Genomic DNA, 19,741 nt, shown 5'->3' with positions numbered 1-19,741 from the left:
CAGATACTTATCTCCGTTTTATGTTAGACATGAAATGACTTATTTTGTTTACTTCCGGTCGACTTGAAATTTGAATTCACGAAAACTATGCTATATTTGTTTCATCTGCTAAACAAGGAAAACAGGAACATCTTCCTTTGTAGCTTGATAAAGCGATAATTTCAATTGAATTGCTTCATACAACAAATAATGTACGATGGTACATAAATTTGACAACCAGAGACTTTTACTTTTCGTTTCCGAGAGTAAGTTTTATATAAAAAAAATTAAATTTATACAATATTCGCTGTTAATGGTAATAAACATTGATCGCAACGAATCGTTAACGCATTATTTTTTATTTAAGTTTCAATGAAGCTGCATCTGTGGTATCACAACAATGCCCTTGCAATTAGATGCTCCCCAAAAAATAATCTGTCAACATCGCTTAAAAATCCTCGGACATCCGATACATACTACAGTTCGCGATCGTTTCATTACACGTTATAAAAACGAATCGATACCAACCGTAAAAAAGGGCAAACGCAATTGTTGTACATTTTGGTCCTTTGCCCGCCGATCGCCTGTGTCTGTTGCGTCGAATCGTTTGCACAAAAAAAAAAAAAAAAAAATGATCGAAACAACATCCAGCGATTTTTGTCCCGCATATTGAAAAATCGAGGGCAATCGCGCCAACAAACACAGTTCGCGCAATACTCTCTTGACTTAGCCGGCCGGTAGGCGCAAAATAAGAGACGTGGAGTGATCACAATTCTCTCTCTTTTTGTTCTTCATTTTTTACAATTCTTTTACTTCTCATCCGAAAGATTCGTCGATGAATCACCCGCAGCTGGCGTCTACGCGTCAGCGACGTCGTCGAGATTGTAGAGAAAAATTCATCTCAAAATAATTTCCAACAAATCACATAGCAGCCCAATAAATAGCTTAAAATGTCTAACAGGGTTTTCGCTTATCGTTACAATATAAAAAGAGAGTCGCAGATAGTCCGAAGTAAGAAAACACAGAGATTGGAAAGATATAGACTCAACGGGGTGACAGAGACAAGGCGAATAGGACAGAACGAGAGTTTCCAAAGTTTCGAGTTAGACCCGTAAGATAATCGAAATTAGGTGCACCTGTCATGGGAAAATCCGCGTAATGTGTTTTGTTATCTATAAATTAGAACGTCCCAACAATTTCGCGTGTGGGATCTACGACCGTTACGTTACAATATTAAAAAATATATGTATGTGTATGTGTGTACAGATTGTCCAGTAATTTGGAATGGAATCAAAAAAGGGGTGATCCCTCGTTCAAAGATGAGTCGAAAATCTAGAGTAAAATGTGTCCATACCAGGTTCAGTTTCAAATATGACCTGTCGTGTCTTTAGAGAATGGTGATTTGTACTGAAACGAGAGAATCTTCGAAGCCGATTTATTTGAAAATGGAACCTCGTATGGAAAGATTCAATTCCACATTGGTGGCCTACTTTGCACGAGGAATCGCTTCCCGTTCGATTATATCACAAATTACGGAACCGGGTGTACAAAACACACAGGCGAAGTGAATTCGGCAGGTCGATCGTACGGGACAAAACGTTATCATCGTTCGTGACAGAGAAAGGAGTCTGACATTTGAATACTTGAGACCGAACTTGGACGACGCGACGTCTCTTGGTTTATCCGTGGGCGCGGGACGTCGCCCCGTTCAAGTCACCGCTTACACTATTTACTATTCAACAATTCAAAATACTTATAATGATACACACAACCTTGAATAATCTCAACAGCTGCTGGCCTTAGCTTGAACTAACTTATGTCGTAGATCGTGAATACAAAAGTAATTTTTTTCCCCCGCTATTGCTAACGACGCGTTATTCCGTGCCATCGATATTAAGTTAGCTCCTGACCTGACCAAAGCTTCGCAACGCTCTACAAACTTTCGCGTTATTACAATCTTTTGCATTTTTATACTTTTTGTTTGTCGCTTCGTTTCATTTGTTTGTTTTTTTTTACATTTTTCATTTTTCGTTTGCTTGCTTGGTTTTCACGGTTGTATACAAAATATGTAATCAGGGCACTCACATTCATCGGTCACATGCGTTCTTTCTTCTTTTCTTTTTTGTTTGCTCGGAACGGAATGGTTCACTGTTACGTTTTTATATCTCATTCCGGTATTATTCTTTAAAAACAAAAAAAAAAGGACGAGAAAAATGAAGAAAACAAGAGAAAAAAACGCATTGTCACCGCTGCATTACTTAATTCTCCGGTTTAACGTACGGTATAACCATTCCGTCTCGCATTTAATTTATCCATTATTAATATTACGCTCGATATAAAAATAATACTCAGTCGATTAGTAAAAATTTAATACTCAGTGTAGAACCGGGGAAGGGGTCTTGGCGTTTCCGGTTGCGTGTCATACATAATGCGCGACTACGCCTGTACCTTCATTTTCTGTGTTATTGTTTCATTTTCTTTTACTTATTCGTTAAGTTACATATACTGTGACTTAGGAGTCCCATCGGCGGAACCCGATGTAAAATCAAAACGCCCAATGGTCAAGCTGATGGACGGAACAGTGCTGCGAGTGTGGATCGCAATAAAATCGCCGATGAACGTTTCAACGCGTATCAATTTCAACGACGTCGACTTTCACGAACATATGTAATAAAGAGGTACGGTAGAACCTCGTTGTTCGTTGCACCGTCCTGACATTACACGAAACAATATTCCCTGCCAAATTGTCACAAAGTTATCTCTACCATCTTTTCCTACATCAACAGTGATTAAATTTCACGCACTTCCCTCTTAGTTTGACTCTATTCGGTCCTAGGCTTGTGACAATTTAAAAGAGAATACTGTCTCCTTCTTCCTACAACTACAAAGATTCTACTATAGTAATTTCAACATACAGATTCGAACTTTAGCTCGCAATCGCTCGATTTCCGCTATCGCAAATAGTAACAATTTTCTCAATCGGTAGAACAGGTTTACTGGAGAAACGAATGCGTGAAAAACATTATGTCGATGAATATGCAAGTAAACGCGTGATATCGAAGACAATGTCAACGAAAGCGACGACGGCGATTTCATAGCGATACCGCGAGTTATTTCTCTCAACGAGCAGGACGTCGACGAATGACCCTTCTTTATCGTTTCGCAAAAACCCCTTCTCTCTGTCGTGTACAATTATGCGTCGTTTTCATTTTGTTTGCTTTCATCTTCTCATTCTCGAGGCTTTCGTATACATTTCGTATTCATTACGGACACGGTTTGAAGTTGCGTACGAGATGCTTCGCAGGAACGGCCACTTTACAAAAAGACAAGCTCTCGTCAAACATTATTACCGCGTGGCGATGAAGCATGTCGAGCCGATTCGATCTGCTTCCATCACCGTCGCCTCCACGTCGCTATAATGTGGAATTTCTGGCAATTATGTTTGCACCTGGGACTCAGTTATTCGAGTCGCAACAGCGATTACACTCGTGATCGTACACGCGTTGTACACACTATACATATAATAATAGTTTATTATCGTTATTATTAATATTATTATTACTTGAACATTTGTATTCAATGAAATCTCCAGGTGAAGGCACCTAAAGCGTCGACCGTCCGCATCTCGCACATGTTAACGAGTGTCTTTCAGAAAAAAAAAGGAGGGAATGACCATATGCGCGCAGTGCCTGATCATACGAATTACTCGTTTACAAAAAAAAAAAAAAGAGAGAGAAAGAGAAAAAAAAGAGTGAAACTTGTATATAAAGTACAATGTAAATAGAAACAATAAATTAAGCCAGTCGTTGCCAAATGTCTTACGCAAACGTCGGTGCAAAAAACAGTGAATACAATAAATTATAGTTTAAATAATATCCGGGGAGGGTCACTTATGTAAAAATAGACGTACAAAAACAAGGAGAGGACGGGTAAGGGGAGGCGGGAGATGGGGTACTAGGGTAAAGGGACATGGGAGATAACTAAATAATTTAATAATTAAGTAAGACAAATCTCGCCGTCGGGGATCATTTTAAGTAGTGTTGGTTAAAACTTCTTAACAACTAAAGTCAAACGCGTAGAATACTGATACATAAAAAAAATCTATAAGAAGCCTCAGCTTTTTCTTTTTTACCATTGTTAAAAACGAACCGTTCGAGTGGCGGTCTTGCAACTAAACCTTACTTTAAAAAAAAAAAAAAAAATAGTATTATATCGTTACAGTTTAATCAATCGATACTCAATAACGTGATAGAAATACTCGACTCCTCGTTTCTAATAATTATAAAAAATATCGTCTAGTTTTTTTCAGAATTAGTAGAGAGCTCAAACCTATATTCTACTTACGCGTCTACGTTGGTAATAATAATAAAAAAAAAATATATATATAAGAATAATAATAATTATGTTTCTGTGTTGTTTAACAAGCTACTGCGAGCCAATGTATAATTGAAAGAAAAAAAAATGCCTAGCGAAGTAACTGCCCATTTCTTTTCCTTCTCCTATCAGTGTTATTTATAAATTAATTCATTCTCTTCGCGTATGGTACACTTAAAATGGTATGCTACACAATGTTCTGTCAACATAATTTAAAACTGGCGGTCCAGGACTGACAAAGTATCAGGCCTTATGTACTTTAATAACTGTTTACTTTCAGTTTCATTCTCTAATAAGGAGATGTTAAACCTAAAAACGGTACGTATCTTTTAAACAAGTGTCACTTTCGACACAAAAGAAGATTCAAGGAAAATTGAAATCTCGTTTCTAAAAAATAATTTTAGATTCGAAGGCTTTACAAATTATTAATTTTAAACGAAATGCAGAATGAAAACCAAGTAATGGAATTAAATAACCTTTTTTGTTGGATTCTTTCTGTAGTGAAAAAAAGTAAAATACAATATTTGTACTTTTCGATACTTATTTAAAAAATACGACACTCCTCGATCTACTTGTGAAACAAGTAATATATTGAAAACGTACTAAATGGAAGGATCATTTCGACGTATGAGAGAAAAGCTTAGCAATCTGTCATTCGGATTACACTAGTAAGAAACCTCATCATCGCTTATGTCTCTTCCTCCAATACTCGTGTTATCAATATTAAGATACCACAGTTCGCAGTGCGTTTCCCGTTCAAAAATCAAATTTCGTCATACTCGAAATACATTGCGTATATTATTATTCATTAAATACATTATATACATACTATTCCTCATTAATTCATACTAGAACATTACACAATGTAAATCATATAAACCAATCGTTAACTTTCATATATACAATATAAAGAATAACCTGCCCGCTAGAGTTCAGAAAAAATATGAAAAAACAAATAGAGAAACAGCACTGATTTGTGGTATCATTTCGTACTCGTACGATAATATAGAATAGTATATCGGTATATGTATATATACATATATAATATATGTCATGTATACATATATATACTTATACGAGTGTGTTTATAAGGCTCCTTTGATAACGACTAAGACTAAGTTGCTCCACGAATTACTGTAAGCAAATTTAAAAGCTCTACGAAGCGGCTGGCCAAGAGGTATCACTGATAAGAAGACACATAAGAAGGGAAAAAATGAAGGAGACATGTGTAAATGTTGTGCATGACGTTGTGAAAGAGAAAGATAAAACATTAATTTTTATCGTATGCCCTTAACTATACTCTATGTTACATAGACTAAATCTATTTTTGGCAAAGTTGTTTAGGTATACAATGTTAGATATAACGATACATGAGTAGATGCACTGGCCATCGTATTATGTGCTATTTAGGTTTGCTTAATACCTGTTTATTAACACAAGATCTGTACATTCTGGAAAAAATAGATCAGTGATAGCCCTTAGGGACATAATGGGATGACGTGTTAGTCGATGACGGAAATGACAGATTCGATAATAAGCAGTTTTGTTAATCGATATCGATAGTATCGTTTCTTGTTTTATAATACGAATAATATAAGACAAAACAAAGTTAAGGAAGAAATATTGAAAAAGATTGTGAGGTTCGTGGATGCCTACAGCAACTGTGGAGCAATAAAATTTGTTACTTTTAACGTCTGGCATACAAGTGAGTGTTATCTAAGTATTACTTCCTGAAATTCTTGTATGTTTGTTAATTGTCGTCGAGAGAGCATGTCAACGAGTATTGTATGACGACAATCTATCCTACGTACCATCGCGTTTCTTATTGCTTTCGGAGTCTTAGCTTACATGGTGGTGCGTTGCTTTGCCTATTAAGTACAAATTATCGATTACTGCGTCAGCAGTCGAGAAGCCTTCCGAGACATAGTGGATAAAGGGGAGATAATACGTAAAAGGTAGAAACAGTATTAAATGTGTTTACATCGGCAGTCTCGTGCTCATGTAAAAAAAGTACCTACGTCATCTAAATTAAGATTTTATCTGTAAGTAACTTATCTGCACTTACTGCGCAAGATAAAAGCTAACAGGGAAGAGGAAAATGATTAACCGCTGAAAGGCCACTAGAATACGATGATACTGGCATAAACGTAATTTGGCAAAGCTCAAATTACCGAGTACGTATCGGATATTTTTTTTAGTAAACATTTGTCACGTCGTACAACCGTTTTCTGTTCTATTAGTTATCTTTCGATTATTTTTAACCTTCTTAATCGCGAAACATTTTCGTCCCTTATTAAAGCCGATTAAAAAATAAATTTTTTTTTGTTCACTAGTTAAGTTCAGCTGAGTCATTTTTAGCTTAATATTACGCAAGATAACGAGAGTATTATGATTGTTACGTCACTGACAGCTAAAAGCCCGTGGAACAAAACGGTGAAATTTTGTTCACTAAATTTTTAGTGACAAATCTTTTTTTTTATTCTTCATTTACTTCTAAGCCTTTCCGAACAGTAAATCCAGCACCGTTCTAGATCTTTCACTGGTGACTGATTTTCTTACACCACTAAGAAAACAGACAACGACCACCATATCTTTGACGCGAAAATACATGCGACACCGAAAGAACAATTTGCGCGTGTATGTACAACGATCGCCCGTCGCTCTCTAGCTGCAAGCGTAGAAAATTTTGTATAAAAATATTCTTCGTATTCATGTATATATATGTACATAATTTGAATAACCACGTAATTAATACTGCGTATTTAATATCATCGTTCCTTCGTGCGCTCTGCACCACGGGCTTGGTAGCTCGCGGGAAATAGATCCCAATATTCTACCACCTCTAATTTCTCAAGATCGTGAAAAAGAGAAAGGAGAGAAACCGAGAGCAGATAAGGGAGGTTTATGGACGAGAAGTGGCGGTAGAATGGAGAAGGAGAACAATCTCATCTCTTCTACGCCCTATATATCATTGGACAGTCTATTCTGTCTAGAGATTCTTTGTTATATATACCTAGCGAAGTCGTTCTGAAGTTGGCCAAAATGTTTCAGTGTGTCTCTTCGGATAACGAGGTCGCAACTAGATTCAATGGTACGTCCGAAACATTTTCTTCGTCTCCTTCCTCTGTTTCCTCTGCATCCGCAGATAAATGACACTGTTCTCGTCCTTCCGATTTTACATGCTGTCATAACAATCACGTTAAACTGACAAATCCACGAATCATAAATCACAGATCGTAAAATCGTTTCGTACTTACGTGCATCATATAACTAGGTAAGGGGAGGGAGTAATTAAGTTGAGCGGCAGAGGGTGGCGGATGGGCACCAGGTAAATGTGGTGGCGTTAACGCGGCCATCATTAAGTGGGGTTGGATTTGTCGTCGTAGAGCAGCTAACATGTCTGCACTCTCGGCATCCATTTGTTCAGATTGTGGTGCCAAAATTGTGTCTCCTTTTTCTGAAAAATATGGTAAAAACGAGTAACAAATATTATTAACAGATATATACGTAAAGAGTAAATAATAATTATACATTATATAAAATAATTCTTACTTCTATGCCTTGTTGGTTTTTCGCCCTTGGGTCTGCGTCTACGCGTGTGTATTGTATCCCTCCGCATGGTCACCGGACGATTTACTCCATGTAGTTTGTAATAGAGCCCACACGCGTTACAGACCATTTCCCCTTTCATATTTCTTCTCCAAATTGTTGTAGTCATAGTACCGCAGTTTGTGCAGGACATGTCAACCTTTTTTGTCATGTTACCACTGTGTTGATCAAATTGTTGTTTCTGATCCTCTACCTGCGATGACAGATATACATAAAATATACATAAATAAAACACGGTGTTTAGCTATCGCGATGTTCGTGCTAACGCAAAGCGTACCTTTCCCTTCATTTTGTTTGACCACGCTGTAAAATCTTGTGCTTGTTCTTCGTTAGATTCGTGTTGATAATTAACAATATCTGGACTCATCGGTGCTTTACTGGGATAACTTTGTTTTCTGCGGCCCTTAGTTTCCTTTCGACCGATACTAGCGGGGCTAGATGGATTGCTATCCATGGAAGTACCCTAAGCACAATAAATAAAAAATTACGAATTTATTTACAGAAATTTACAAATATTACAGCTTATTTATGCTAAGCGTTAAAAAAAAAAGACTTATATCAAAGTATCGATCACCGACGATCGACTGGGCACTTCACATGTTAAACCTAAATTTCTAATCGAATAAAATCTTGTAGTTCGAAATTTAGTTGGTACAGGTATTTTGTCGAAAGCTTGTAAAAGTTGCAGTAATTCCCTGTAGGTACCTGTTATCAGGATAAAATCCCAATAGAATAGAAAGCGGCACAAAGGATACTGCAGTCCTGTTTCTTATTATAGACGAAATTGAAGAATTCCACGCGCGGAACAAAGCACGTTTTAAAATCTATAGAAACCCAACTTATCTGAACATCTGTTAACAGCGGGTCGACATGGTGGGCTTAGCGCTTATGGCCTATCACAAAGAGCTTCTCAGTTATCTATTATCTACAAGGCCTACCACGTTTCTTACCTGCAGGCAGATGGGACCTGAATAGTCCCAAAGGGATCCCTTGACACCCAAGGGTCACCTGACCTGTCTTCTTTTCTATACCTGCAGATCTCTTCTGGTATTTGCATTGAACAAACTGCAAGGACTTCCCATGGAAAAACTTTTATTTGCACGGAGTCCAGGATCAAAAGAGTACGAACATAAAGGAAAGCAACGATTTCCCGTTTTCCTTAAATCTCGAAATTTTACCTGAACTTATAACTTCGAGAAAAAGTCAGATTTTACTTTTATTTACATACGTTACGATTAAAAATTCTATTAATATCCAATTATTCCATTTGTATAGAATTCTTGCAATTTTTTAAACGCCCGCAACGACAAATATTAACATAGCGTTGAAATTTAATTCTATATAATATCTCTACTTATACAAACCTTATTTTCTATACACGAGACGTTAGTACGATTGCCGAGAACAGAACAGTCTGGTATAGAGCGTTCAATTGTTGTCCCTTGGGTGTCTCTGTAAAACCTAATTTGTGGTGATACTCTGTCAGAATCGACAGCAGTAATACCAATTTGTCTATTGTTGATTAAAGAACGAAGAAGATTAGTTGCCTCGCCAGTAAATCCATTATTAAGTTTGTCGCCGTTTGTCCTTGTAATCTCTAAACTCCTGTTGCTACATAGAAAGTAAAACAAAAGATATGTTTTTCCAATTCTCCATGTATATAGTAATATAATCAAAAAGTATACAGGGTGTTTTGGGGGGTCAGCCCTGATAAAATGATAATGAGTTATATAATTAATTAATTAGTTTTCAGTAATTAATAACTTCAACATGAAGCTTCAAACATACTATCATCATACTTAATAATGGCTTTCTTTTAATCTGTATAATTATCTCCTTAAAGGGTGCCCACCTGTAGACAAACACCCTGCATAAGCTATAGTAAACAGCTACTTCTGTAGCTAGTCAAGTATTTACTCTAATACCTGATAATGACAAAGTTATCTTATCTTTAAGGAAATCGTATTATAGGTCACAGTTAGTAGGATAAAGAAATAGTGGAAATCCACTTTAAACTGTATAGTTACTCAAACATGTGTTTACTAAACAAAGAAAAACACTCAAACAAATATGTCCTCTACACTCTTATTAACACATTATACAGAATAAAGAACTTTTGTTACTACACGTGACAAAAAGAAATTAAGAATTAATTACTCACTTTGCTAATGCTTGCCACAGTTTTGTTGTTTCTTGATCGATATTTGTGTCCGAGCAATTACTTTCTGGTGTGTCCATTCTATTCACTGGACTGTGATTAGGGGTATTCGGTTTCGATCCCTCGTAATTTGTTTCCACTTTCATTCTCTTGTTAATGGTCATATCATAACCATTTTCTTCCCCCTCTGTATCCTGTTCATCCCGATCTTCTATTTCTAATCTGTCTGGATCGGAACTGTTCGAATACGTATCATCCTCTGGTTCACACTTAACGTTGTCCTGCTCGGGCATGTCGTTGCTGCGCAACTCCAAATGATGCGTTTGCGTCTGAGGTATAATATTTTGATTAATGCTGGCCGGAGAGTTAGGCTCCTCGTTGAACAATGTTTTGTTCAATTGGAGAAATGACTGTAGTGGGCTTAAGCCTGCTACTTTGGCAGTGGAGAAAGACTTCTGAAACAAAACAAATCAGTATTGTTTCTCTAATACTTGCTAATTTTTTACATATTTAATTTTATTAATTTAAAACTATTTAAATCGATGTGGATGAGAACAATAAAGCATTACGAAGTGGGAACAACAAAACAAAACAAAAATGTAACATAAAATTAAATGCTATAACACAAATAAGTAAATTCCGAGAAATACATTTGCAATTCATTTTTAATAGAATACATATACACACATGGTTATCGGTTTCATACAAGGTTTCATTTAACGCAAACTAGTAGAAATAACATCGTGACATTTGTACCTTGCACCTGTTCACAACTTGCAAGAAAATAATTAGCTATGCATAACTTTTTTTATAAGACAATTGCTATCAAACTGATAATGTTAAAGTTGACAACATTAAAGGAAACCTTGAAATGTCTTATATAATTACTGATATATCAGGGCACAGAAGCAAATAAATCATGCATGTATTACAGATGTATTCAAAATACATGGTATACACATGTGCTGAAGCATTCTTATCTCCAATCATACATTGCACATTCACAGTTGCATCATTACTTGGAATCAAATGACTACTACCACTGTTGGCATATTAAAGTAATTTTTATCTTTTAGTTGATGAATAATACATCTAGATCATCTAATAACTCCTGTCAACAAACACTGCCATACACTTTCATTACTTGCATGCAAAAACTATTTCACAAATACCTGATCATCGTGTGATGATAACTGCTTGGCATAATCCAGGTACTGTTTAAGTATGACATCAGATTTGTGTGACACTTCACGGAAGTTGTACAGTACATCCAACTTATACACGCATCGGTGACAAATGATTGGTGGCAAAGAATCCCCATCTTTCACCTAAATAAAATGCAATAGCTACATTGATTTTACAATCAACCTAGAGAGTCTTTTATCTTTGTTTCAAAGGACTAGTGTTGCTACAAGTAATTCTGTTACTTATAATGTTACACTAATAATATAAAGTTTCTTTTATGAGAAAATTCAGTTTATCTTTTCGTTTACCTAGCTTATTTTCAGTAGAACGTGTAAAAATACTAACACTATATTGTTTATATGACAAACAATTGCATTTTCTTACGAATCATTTAAATGCAACTTGTAATAGTTTATTATCGAGATTCATTCGAAACGATGGAAACGAATGTTTCGCCTTTAAGGCGACGAATTCGAAATTCGATAAAATTTCTGCGTTACGTGGAATCACGGTAGAGACAAGAGTGAGGAATATAGAAGTATTTTTATTTAAAGTAGGTTGAACGGAAGCTTTCTTCCAGAAGATTAGGGCGAACCGTGTACGAGAGGAGATCAGGAAACACGGAGAGAGAAGAGTAACACGCAGAGAGCAGAGTGAAATGTGACAGCGACTCGTGGAATCCGCGTGTGAAACCTGATAACAGGCCGACTAAATAAGGAGTTGCTCCCCTCTCCGTGAGAGCTGCACAAGCGAGGAGCAGAGCTTATCACTGCCATTTTAAATGCCCCCGTGAGTAGTCGGCTTATCTCGTGGACACATCTCTTGCCAAACTTTCTCCCGTGGCACGCGCACACACACACGCGCGTACACAGACACACACGCACCCTTGAGAGACAGCAAGAGTAACAGAGACGGTGAACGACGTGGACGAAGACGGACCAAGTAAGACGAAGCGAAAGACATACGAGTACGCGCGAGAGAGAGGGAGACACATTGATAGTACGAGACCACAGATGGTCGCGTCTGATTTATCATCGTTACAGCACGAGGACCCGGTGAAAACTCTTAACGAGACTCACCGTAATCGAGAGGCACGTCAGTATCTTGTCGGCGAAGTTCCGCTGGGCGCCCTCCTCCTTGAATATGGACAATTTGACACCGTCCGACGATAAACAAAGGCGACACAGCTCGTAGAACTTGGGCGGTACATCGAACATAATTGTGAGCTCCGGCTACGTTGCGCCCTACGTAAAGCGCGAGTCATCAAGAGGTAGACTCTTTCCTTGGCCGACGTACTATCTTTCTCCACTGCCACTACGCGTTTAGCGACGAGGAAGGGTACGCGATCACTTATCACAGTCACCGCCGCGGCTCATTGTCAGCGGCACAGTACACACAGTCATACAGTTACGATCCTACACAGAGGGGGAGACTACCAACTCACCAAGGTTCCTCGGATTGATTCGCGATACCCACCGCCAGCTGCCGCTGCTGCTCGAACTGGGGCACATTTTATTTGAAATTGAAGAAATAATAAACAATTTTAATACCAAACAATATTTCAGTTCTTCATTTGCATTAATGGCATTCGATGTTGATCGAAATATTGATTTATTTGAAAGAAACATTTCCGAATAATGGAATTGTTTTACTTTATCCTTTCAAATACCGATGCAAGAATGTTTATTAATAATAAAACAATTTCGTTTAATATACGCAATTCAATTCAACTTGACCTGGTTGAGTAAAAGTCTAATATAATCTATAGGTTGATTTACAATCTGGAAACAGTAGTAATACCAAGTAATACTAAATAGGTTATTTTGTTTCAAGATCTAGCTCGTGATCATTGAAAAATGTATTATTTCATTCACTTCGAATATTTAAAATAGTACTCTAAACAGTAGTTGAAAAGTACTACAAAATATGTGTAATTTTATTAAGAATACAAAAATGTAAGCTTGAATATTGTTTAAATAGAAAAGTACGTGTTTGGAATACTATTTCACTGGAATGCTCATATTCTCAATCAAACGCCGCGCCATTTTAATTCTGCCATTTTTCTGGACCGTCTAATTTTCCTGTTATGTAATTAAACTTGCGAAAGGTGTGAAATATTATCGGTACCTGCAAATGCACAATTGCAATAAAGAAGTTTCTCAGTCGCATGACCAGGCTCGTCATGATTTTTAACAATGGTTCAGATCTATTTCGATCTTGGAGACCGATATGCGTTCCATTTTCCGAATTACATCGCTTAATTTATTTACATTCGCGTAACAGATACTTTTCTACTCATTTATATTCACCTTATAAAACGTAACTGTACTTTACCATTAAGGCGCCAAAATGCAGTTTCTAAAATGCATTTATCAAGTATCGATCATCTTATCGCTTGCAAGATTTCGAAAAATATTGCAATTCGTCACATTATGATATAACATGATATACATATATTATTAGTAAAGAATTTTACAGCTAAATTAAAATAAGATCCTAATGCGGTTGTGAGGATTATTAAGAATTTAGTTAACGATACTTTGGTCCAATATCGCGCATTGATCAAAGATCAGCGAGCAAATCGATAAAAGAAACAGGTTTCTTATCACGCGTCATTTTACTAGGAATTTCATTACATCGAATAAGTAGCCCAACCCATAAATAAATCAGGCAAATGGGGGGAATGACTAACGCAAGATTACGCGACCCATCGGCCACTTTCGGCCCACGCTATTTTATCACGCGTTTAATCCGATCTTCGTACGTATAAGGTTATGATACGGCGATCTATGGATTTTGACAAAGACCATTATCCAAACATCTAACTTTCTTTTCACGATACGCTGTTAGACATTGAACTCTAAGACATACGCATCTTTTTTATTCGTATTCAATCTCAAATTTAAGGGATGAAACAACCCCTCAAAAAATGTTACTCCACGGGCGTTTATTTTTATCTACGTTAACTTCAAATATCCCGCAGATAAAATACATTGTAAAAAAAATATATATTATAAAACTAGCGAGTATTGAGATTACTTATTTTAAGATAACGTATCTTATCGCAATTTATAGTTATATAAAACCTTATATAATCATTATGTAATAGCACTATATATGAAGAATTGAAGATAACGTATCTTATCACAAGTTGTAATTATATAATACGCTTTATAGCATTTACCATTCACGTATCTATCTATATGTTATTTACCTATTTTATACGATATACTGGTAAGGGAAAACGGTATCTTAACAAAACGACGAATTTCATCCCTTCTACCATTTACTCGAGAGATTATTTCATCGTTTAAATTATTGATTTGACACAAATAAATACGTAAATAAATCTCTGATTTCTCAGAAAAAATCAATGCTGCATGTATCCTCTTATAGGCAAATTATGATTCACTAATTTGACGCTACGCTGTTTGGACTATTTTTATATATCAACATATAGCTTTTATTATTACAGTGAATAACAATATTTACACAAATGTACAAGTAACACATATTTTAGTAAATGTATGCTCGAATCACATAGCACATCAGGCAAAGGTAGAGCACAAAAGAATTTAATAATTATCTTATGTTAGAGAGCTATAGTTTACAAGATTTTCATCGAATTTTACTCTTTAGAAAACAAGTTGTAACAATTAAGGCTTATTGCATATGCCATTTCTTGTTACCGTAAGTCTGTGACAGTACGAGTTTCATTTCTTTATTCTAGCATTAAACATCATGAATATTAATCAGTGATGAGTAATTCTATCGCATGTACACTCCCTGCACATAACTATGATGCACTGAAAAAAATAGTATTATCAACGAATTACTATCTCTGTGAGGATAGTAGCTATAAATATCTATCTCTCGCGAAAAATTTTGCAAAATTTGTTCAAACGAAACAAGACTTAAAACCTTGTTTGCTATCATGTGTATTTTACAAGTATATAGTAAAAATTGCATACACCATATGCAATTTAATCCATACAAATTTTTGCATTGTTCTATAATTGAGATTCATCTTTTTTTCACTTACAGTCATTCAGATGTTACAAATTTATTAATAATTAATATTCACTTTAATTATTTAAATTTAGTACTCTAAAATAATTTATTTTATAAAAAATTGAAACTCTTCCCTGACGTAGATGTACTTAAATATTCAATTTCAGTATTAGGAGGGAATGTTTTGTTCTGAAATTGTAAAAAAAATGAATATCTTCTTCCCATATATACCCACAAAAGCAACATAAAATCATCTAAATATACTGTCGTATTCATTTGCACGAGATGTACAGAGTTCAAGTAGACACATTTTGCTTTTGTAGAATAAACAGTTTCGTGAGGTATATGTACACTTATTATCAGGTCGTAAAAGAACTTAGATAAAATAATATTTATCAGAAAATATATATTATTAAATTGATATCACAATTCGCTTTTAATTGATTTTCTTTCAAAAGCATTGTTTTGTTGAATAGCATTTTCTGGTTGAGTGCTATTCATTTTACTATCTAATTCTATTAATCTAATACTTTTATAATATTTCCTATATTTTTTTCTGATCAGTTTTACTTTGTGTTGATCCTTTCTGAGATCAGTAGTGGAACTTAATATTAAGTGGATGTCTTTAATATGTGCCAGCTTCAGTAAAATGATATTTCTCTTGTACCTAGCATTTTGTTTTCCTAACATGTTTGTATGTCTTATTAACTTTCGATAATCTCTAAGTAGTTGTTGAATGATATCTAAACACAGCCAACGTGTTCGAACAATACATGTATCCGGTTGTTCACCGGCTTCAGATTGACAAATATTTATAAGTGCTTCGACATGCGAATCTCCGTCTAAATTCGCTAAAACGAAGTTAATGAGGTTGGGAATGGTAATTGGTAGAGGAAACGGATACACCGTGCTATCTTCTTTTCTGAAATGAAGGTAATAAAATTATTGTAAAAGAACGATTGCAATCGACTTAATTTTAATTACCTTTTAGCAGGAAAAAAGAGAATGGATGGGAATCGATTCATGTTATATTCCCACGGTAAATCATTGTTATCACCGTCGACTCTTACAAATAAGAGATGATCCATTTCGCGCAAGTAATGAGCTACTGTTAAGTATACATAAGAAATCGCACTACAAAATGCACAAAAAGGAGAGTAGTACATTACAACCACATCCTGCGAATAAAATCGTTAATTTTAATATATTCCTTAATTATGATTTTATTGTATACCACCTTCCAATTTACCTTTGTCGGATCTAAAACAGTATCTAAAAAAGTCTCAGTTATTAATTCCGGTATACATATATACTGTAAATTCTTCGTTTCGCAATTAGTTTTGCTCTTAAACTTTTGTCCAAAACGCTTAGAGTTATTGGAACGTAGCGTACGTTGTAAGAAACCTTCGGTATAATTATTTATAAATTGTATAAGTGCATATCGATTAAAATCTTCTTGCATAACATATTGACTCTCGCGCTACAAGTAATAATTTTACATTAATGTACTAACATATTAATATAGAATAAAAAAGAAAACTATACACTTACAGCAGCATCTAGTATAACAACAGCAGTTTTATCTTTCTTTTTCAGAATATCTATTCCAAGACTCTCTGCGAAATGAAAAAAATGTAAACTATCGATTGCTATCAGTGCCAATGTTTTATTCATTTTGCATAGTGACTCCGTTAGGGTTATGTTCGGATGTTCAGGAGAGTCGCGTGGAAATATAGGTTGATGATACTTGTTTCCAGTTATCCATCTTCTACAATCTTGTTTTAAATATGCTTGCTTTATTGCGTTTGCAGAACGCGCATCGTCTTTGTTCGCTGTAAATAACGATGTCTTGTATCTCTGGCTAAAAATAAAAGAAAAGGTGTTAACTAAAGAATGATATTTAAGCCTAAAAAGTTTGTACCTTTTAGATTTGAATCCTTGTTGTAATTTTATTGTTACACGATCCTTGTTACAACAGACATCATATTTCTCTTGCAAATCTTCCATGGTGGAAATTTTAAAAATATCTACACCTCTGCATACAGGGTTGAGATTATCAGAGTCAAGTTTACAAACAGACGCTTCTCTTTCTACATTGCTTAATCCAAATTTTTTACATAGAGAACATTTATTCATGACAATATTAGCACAGCAACTATCGTTAATCCACTGTTGAATGAACACATTGACGGTCGATTCGTTTAACTGATTTTTGTTTTCCTTTAAGAGTTTAATACATTGTCTATTTTTTTCGAAATGCCTAGCAATAGCTGTGCGACGATTAAGACTGAGATGTTGAATTATATTTTTAGTCATAAGATTATCTACACAGATATAATCTTGTAGTCCAATTTCTCTAATCTAAAGGATCAATGTAATTCTTATTACATATCCTTAGAATATTGCATTTGTGCTTACTTTACTACGCACCAGATTGTAATTGTAATTTTCAAGGTGTAAAGGATTACGAGGTGTGAAGAGGAAAAGTACAGGTCCTTCCTTCAAATATGGTGCTAATGTTAGCGCTTTTACTCCAGGGGGCTGCAGCCATAGTGCTGGTAGGTGAATGGAGCTGCTAATCCAATTTAATATGTTTTCGGAAGTCCATTCAGTGTCTTCTGGATACCTCTACACATTTCAATTCTCAAACTCATTTAATTGTGCTATATATGCAAATGTTTCTGCTTTATGTATCCCATGTATTTATATCATCGCATAAACGTAAATATAAAATGTTTTTATATACTTACCAGAGATTCATTCCACATGAGTAAATTTGCAGATGGAAATTTATAAATATTATGGTCTCTTTCGCTCGATAATGCACTCGTGACAATAGCAAACACCAGTTCTCTATTAGGATCTTTTTCTAGTGCACGTATAGCAGCCTTATAAAATTCTCTATAACCAGGAGTTCTATCCAATCGTGTGAAATTAAAATAACCTACCACTACAGCCTGTAATGATAATAAATTATTCATTCGTTCTTTAAAGAATGATATAAAATGATAAATTATTTATTCATACTTACATCATAATTCACAAATAAATCTATCAATTGTTCTGTATGAGTTATTCTAACAATTGGATTCATGACTGCATTAAGGAAACGAATCATATATGGCAGGGTATGAATACCCCTGTATTGTATGCCAGAGTCTCTCGATGGATATAGCATTAATACTGGATAACTTTGAATTTTGTTATAATGAGCCCTACACTCTGAGTTTGGATGCCAACAATTAATAGCAGCAAAAAATATCTAAAATCCAAACATATTTTAGTTTTGCTATTCAACATGAAAATATACTTTTAATTCTATCTATTTTGATAATATAAATGAATTTTATGAATATGTTTGTTACCTGTGTACGGTAGTATTGAGCAACATTTTCAAATTCGGGACGCACTGCCTGACTCTCTGCATCCCAGGGTGCATAGTACATAACAAAGCTAAAATCTGCTTCAGAGACTCTTTCTATCATAGCCCCTAGATGACCTTTATAAAAATCCAAGACTATTGAACTTTGATTAAAAAATGGCTTAGCTGATGGAGGCTTTGATATCTTGGGAGGTCTACAATAAAAACAGTAAATGTATATAACATTTAAAAGAAACATATATAAAGTATAATTTACCAAATATAAACACATTTCACTTTCACTGTATTTACACTTGTATTTTACGATACTTTCGAGACACATCTGTTCCATAATATCAAAATCGTGAATGTTACGTTACTTTCAATGCGAAACCACGTTGAATTATCATGAATTTTTAACCATAGACATAACCTAAAACTCACGAACTATGAAGTGCAGTCAGGGCGGTAAAAGTGACCGCAAGGAAAAAGCAGATCTCTCTGGCATACGAAAACATCTTGCTGGTCAAACGGTCTTCCACCGCGAGCCTCTGATTCGACTCCTTGGCCACGTCGTTACTTCCTGAGTCCGATGTACTCATGTGCGAGTGATCAGCATTTCTCGGCGTATCTGTTTCAAACTCTTCCTTCAACATTATCCGTGACAACCGAAACAAAATTAACGGAGGAAAATTGCTGTGTGTTAAAACCTCATCACACACTCCTTATTTGCCCTGGCACATCAGTCGAACTATCTTTTATTTAATTAAATGTAATTAGCCAGGTTTTTCGTGGGTCTCTACACCTGTATTTTCATAGACCGGAAACAGCTGACCGCTTGTCAACATATCGTCGATGCACGATATAAGAGAATAACATTTGACTGGACTTTGCATAAATTTACGAAAACAGTGTCCACAGAGCTCCATTAATTCGTTCCCTTTGAGGGGAATACAGAACACCACGGCACACCAAAAGTACTCCCTTCCACTCCCTTCTGCTCCCTTCTTCCTCACGACAAGGTATATACATATGTAAATACCTGTCGCTTGGTGAAATGTTAG

General features: G+C 35.5%; 2 protein-coding genes across 3 annotated transcripts; both read right to left on the bottom strand.

Annotated features, from left to right (window-relative positions):
* Positions 1 to 317: 317 nt before the first annotated feature.
* LOC128877861 (transcription factor stalky-like) lies at positions 318 to 12,891 on the bottom strand. 2 transcript variants are annotated; one of them, XM_054125462.1, is made up of 8 exons: positions 12,385 to 12,888; positions 11,293 to 11,448; positions 10,124 to 10,575; positions 9,327 to 9,573; positions 8,240 to 8,425; positions 7,906 to 8,155; positions 7,611 to 7,810; positions 318 to 7,535 (listed from the first exon to the last, which is right to left on the bottom strand). In XM_054125462.1, exons 1-8 carry the CDS (start codon positions 12,520 to 12,522, stop codon positions 7,401 to 7,403), a joined length of 1,764 nt encoding a protein of 587 aa, XP_053981437.1. In that variant the 5' UTR covers positions 12,523 to 12,888; the 3' UTR covers positions 318 to 7,400. The 2 variants fall into 2 exon arrangements, with proteins under 2 accessions (XP_053981437.1, XP_053981438.1); XM_054125463.1 differs by lacking the exon at positions 11,293 to 11,448 and having other exon boundaries at positions 12,385 to 12,891.
* Positions 12,892 to 14,744: 1,853 nt separating this feature from the next.
* On the bottom strand, positions 14,745 to 19,679 carry LOC128879116 (thioredoxin domain-containing protein 11). Its single transcript, XM_054127980.1, has 10 exons — positions 19,122 to 19,679; positions 18,682 to 18,892; positions 18,348 to 18,578; positions 18,067 to 18,273; positions 17,747 to 17,944; positions 17,238 to 17,677; positions 16,868 to 17,177; positions 16,566 to 16,796; positions 16,301 to 16,494; positions 14,745 to 16,238 (listed from the first exon to the last, which is right to left on the bottom strand). Exons 1-10 carry the CDS (start codon positions 19,331 to 19,333, stop codon positions 15,740 to 15,742), a joined length of 2,733 nt encoding a protein of 910 aa, XP_053983955.1. The 5' UTR covers positions 19,334 to 19,679; the 3' UTR covers positions 14,745 to 15,739.
* Positions 19,680 to 19,741: the final 62 nt, after the last annotated feature.

The sequence above is a fragment of the Hylaeus volcanicus genome, chromosome 6 (genome assembly GCF_026283585.1).
Source record: "Hylaeus volcanicus isolate JK05 chromosome 6, UHH_iyHylVolc1.0_haploid, whole genome shotgun sequence".
In the NCBI taxonomy this organism is placed as follows: Eukaryota; Metazoa; Arthropoda; class Insecta; order Hymenoptera; family Colletidae; genus Hylaeus; species Hylaeus volcanicus.
The sequence above is the reverse complement of the archived record's forward strand: the minus strand, read 5'-3'. Positions and strand labels throughout refer to the sequence as shown.

Coding starts and splice junctions, on each gene's coding strand:
- LOC128877861 (XM_054125462.1), bottom strand. CDS start 12,522: ATGTTCGATGTACCGCCCAAGTTCTACGAGCTGTGTCGCCTTTGTTTA. Junction 11,449..12,384: donor TGACGTGCCTCTCGATTACG/GTGAGTCTCGTT, acceptor CATTTTATTTAG/GTGAAAGATGGGGATTCTTT. Junction 7,536..7,610: donor TACCTAGTTATATGATGCAC/GTAAGTACGAAA, acceptor TTGTTATGACAG/CATGTAAAATCGGAAGGACG.
- LOC128879116 (XM_054127980.1), bottom strand. CDS start 19,333: ATGTTGAAGGAAGAGTTTGAAACAGATACGCCGAGAAATGCTGATCAC. Junction 17,178..17,237: donor CAAGGATTCAAATCTAAAAG/GTACAAACTTTT, acceptor TTTTATTTTTAG/CCAGAGATACAAGACATCGT. Junction 16,797..16,867: donor TTGTTATACTAGATGCTGCT/GTAAGTGTATAG, acceptor TATTACTTGTAG/CGCGAGAGTCAATATGTTAT.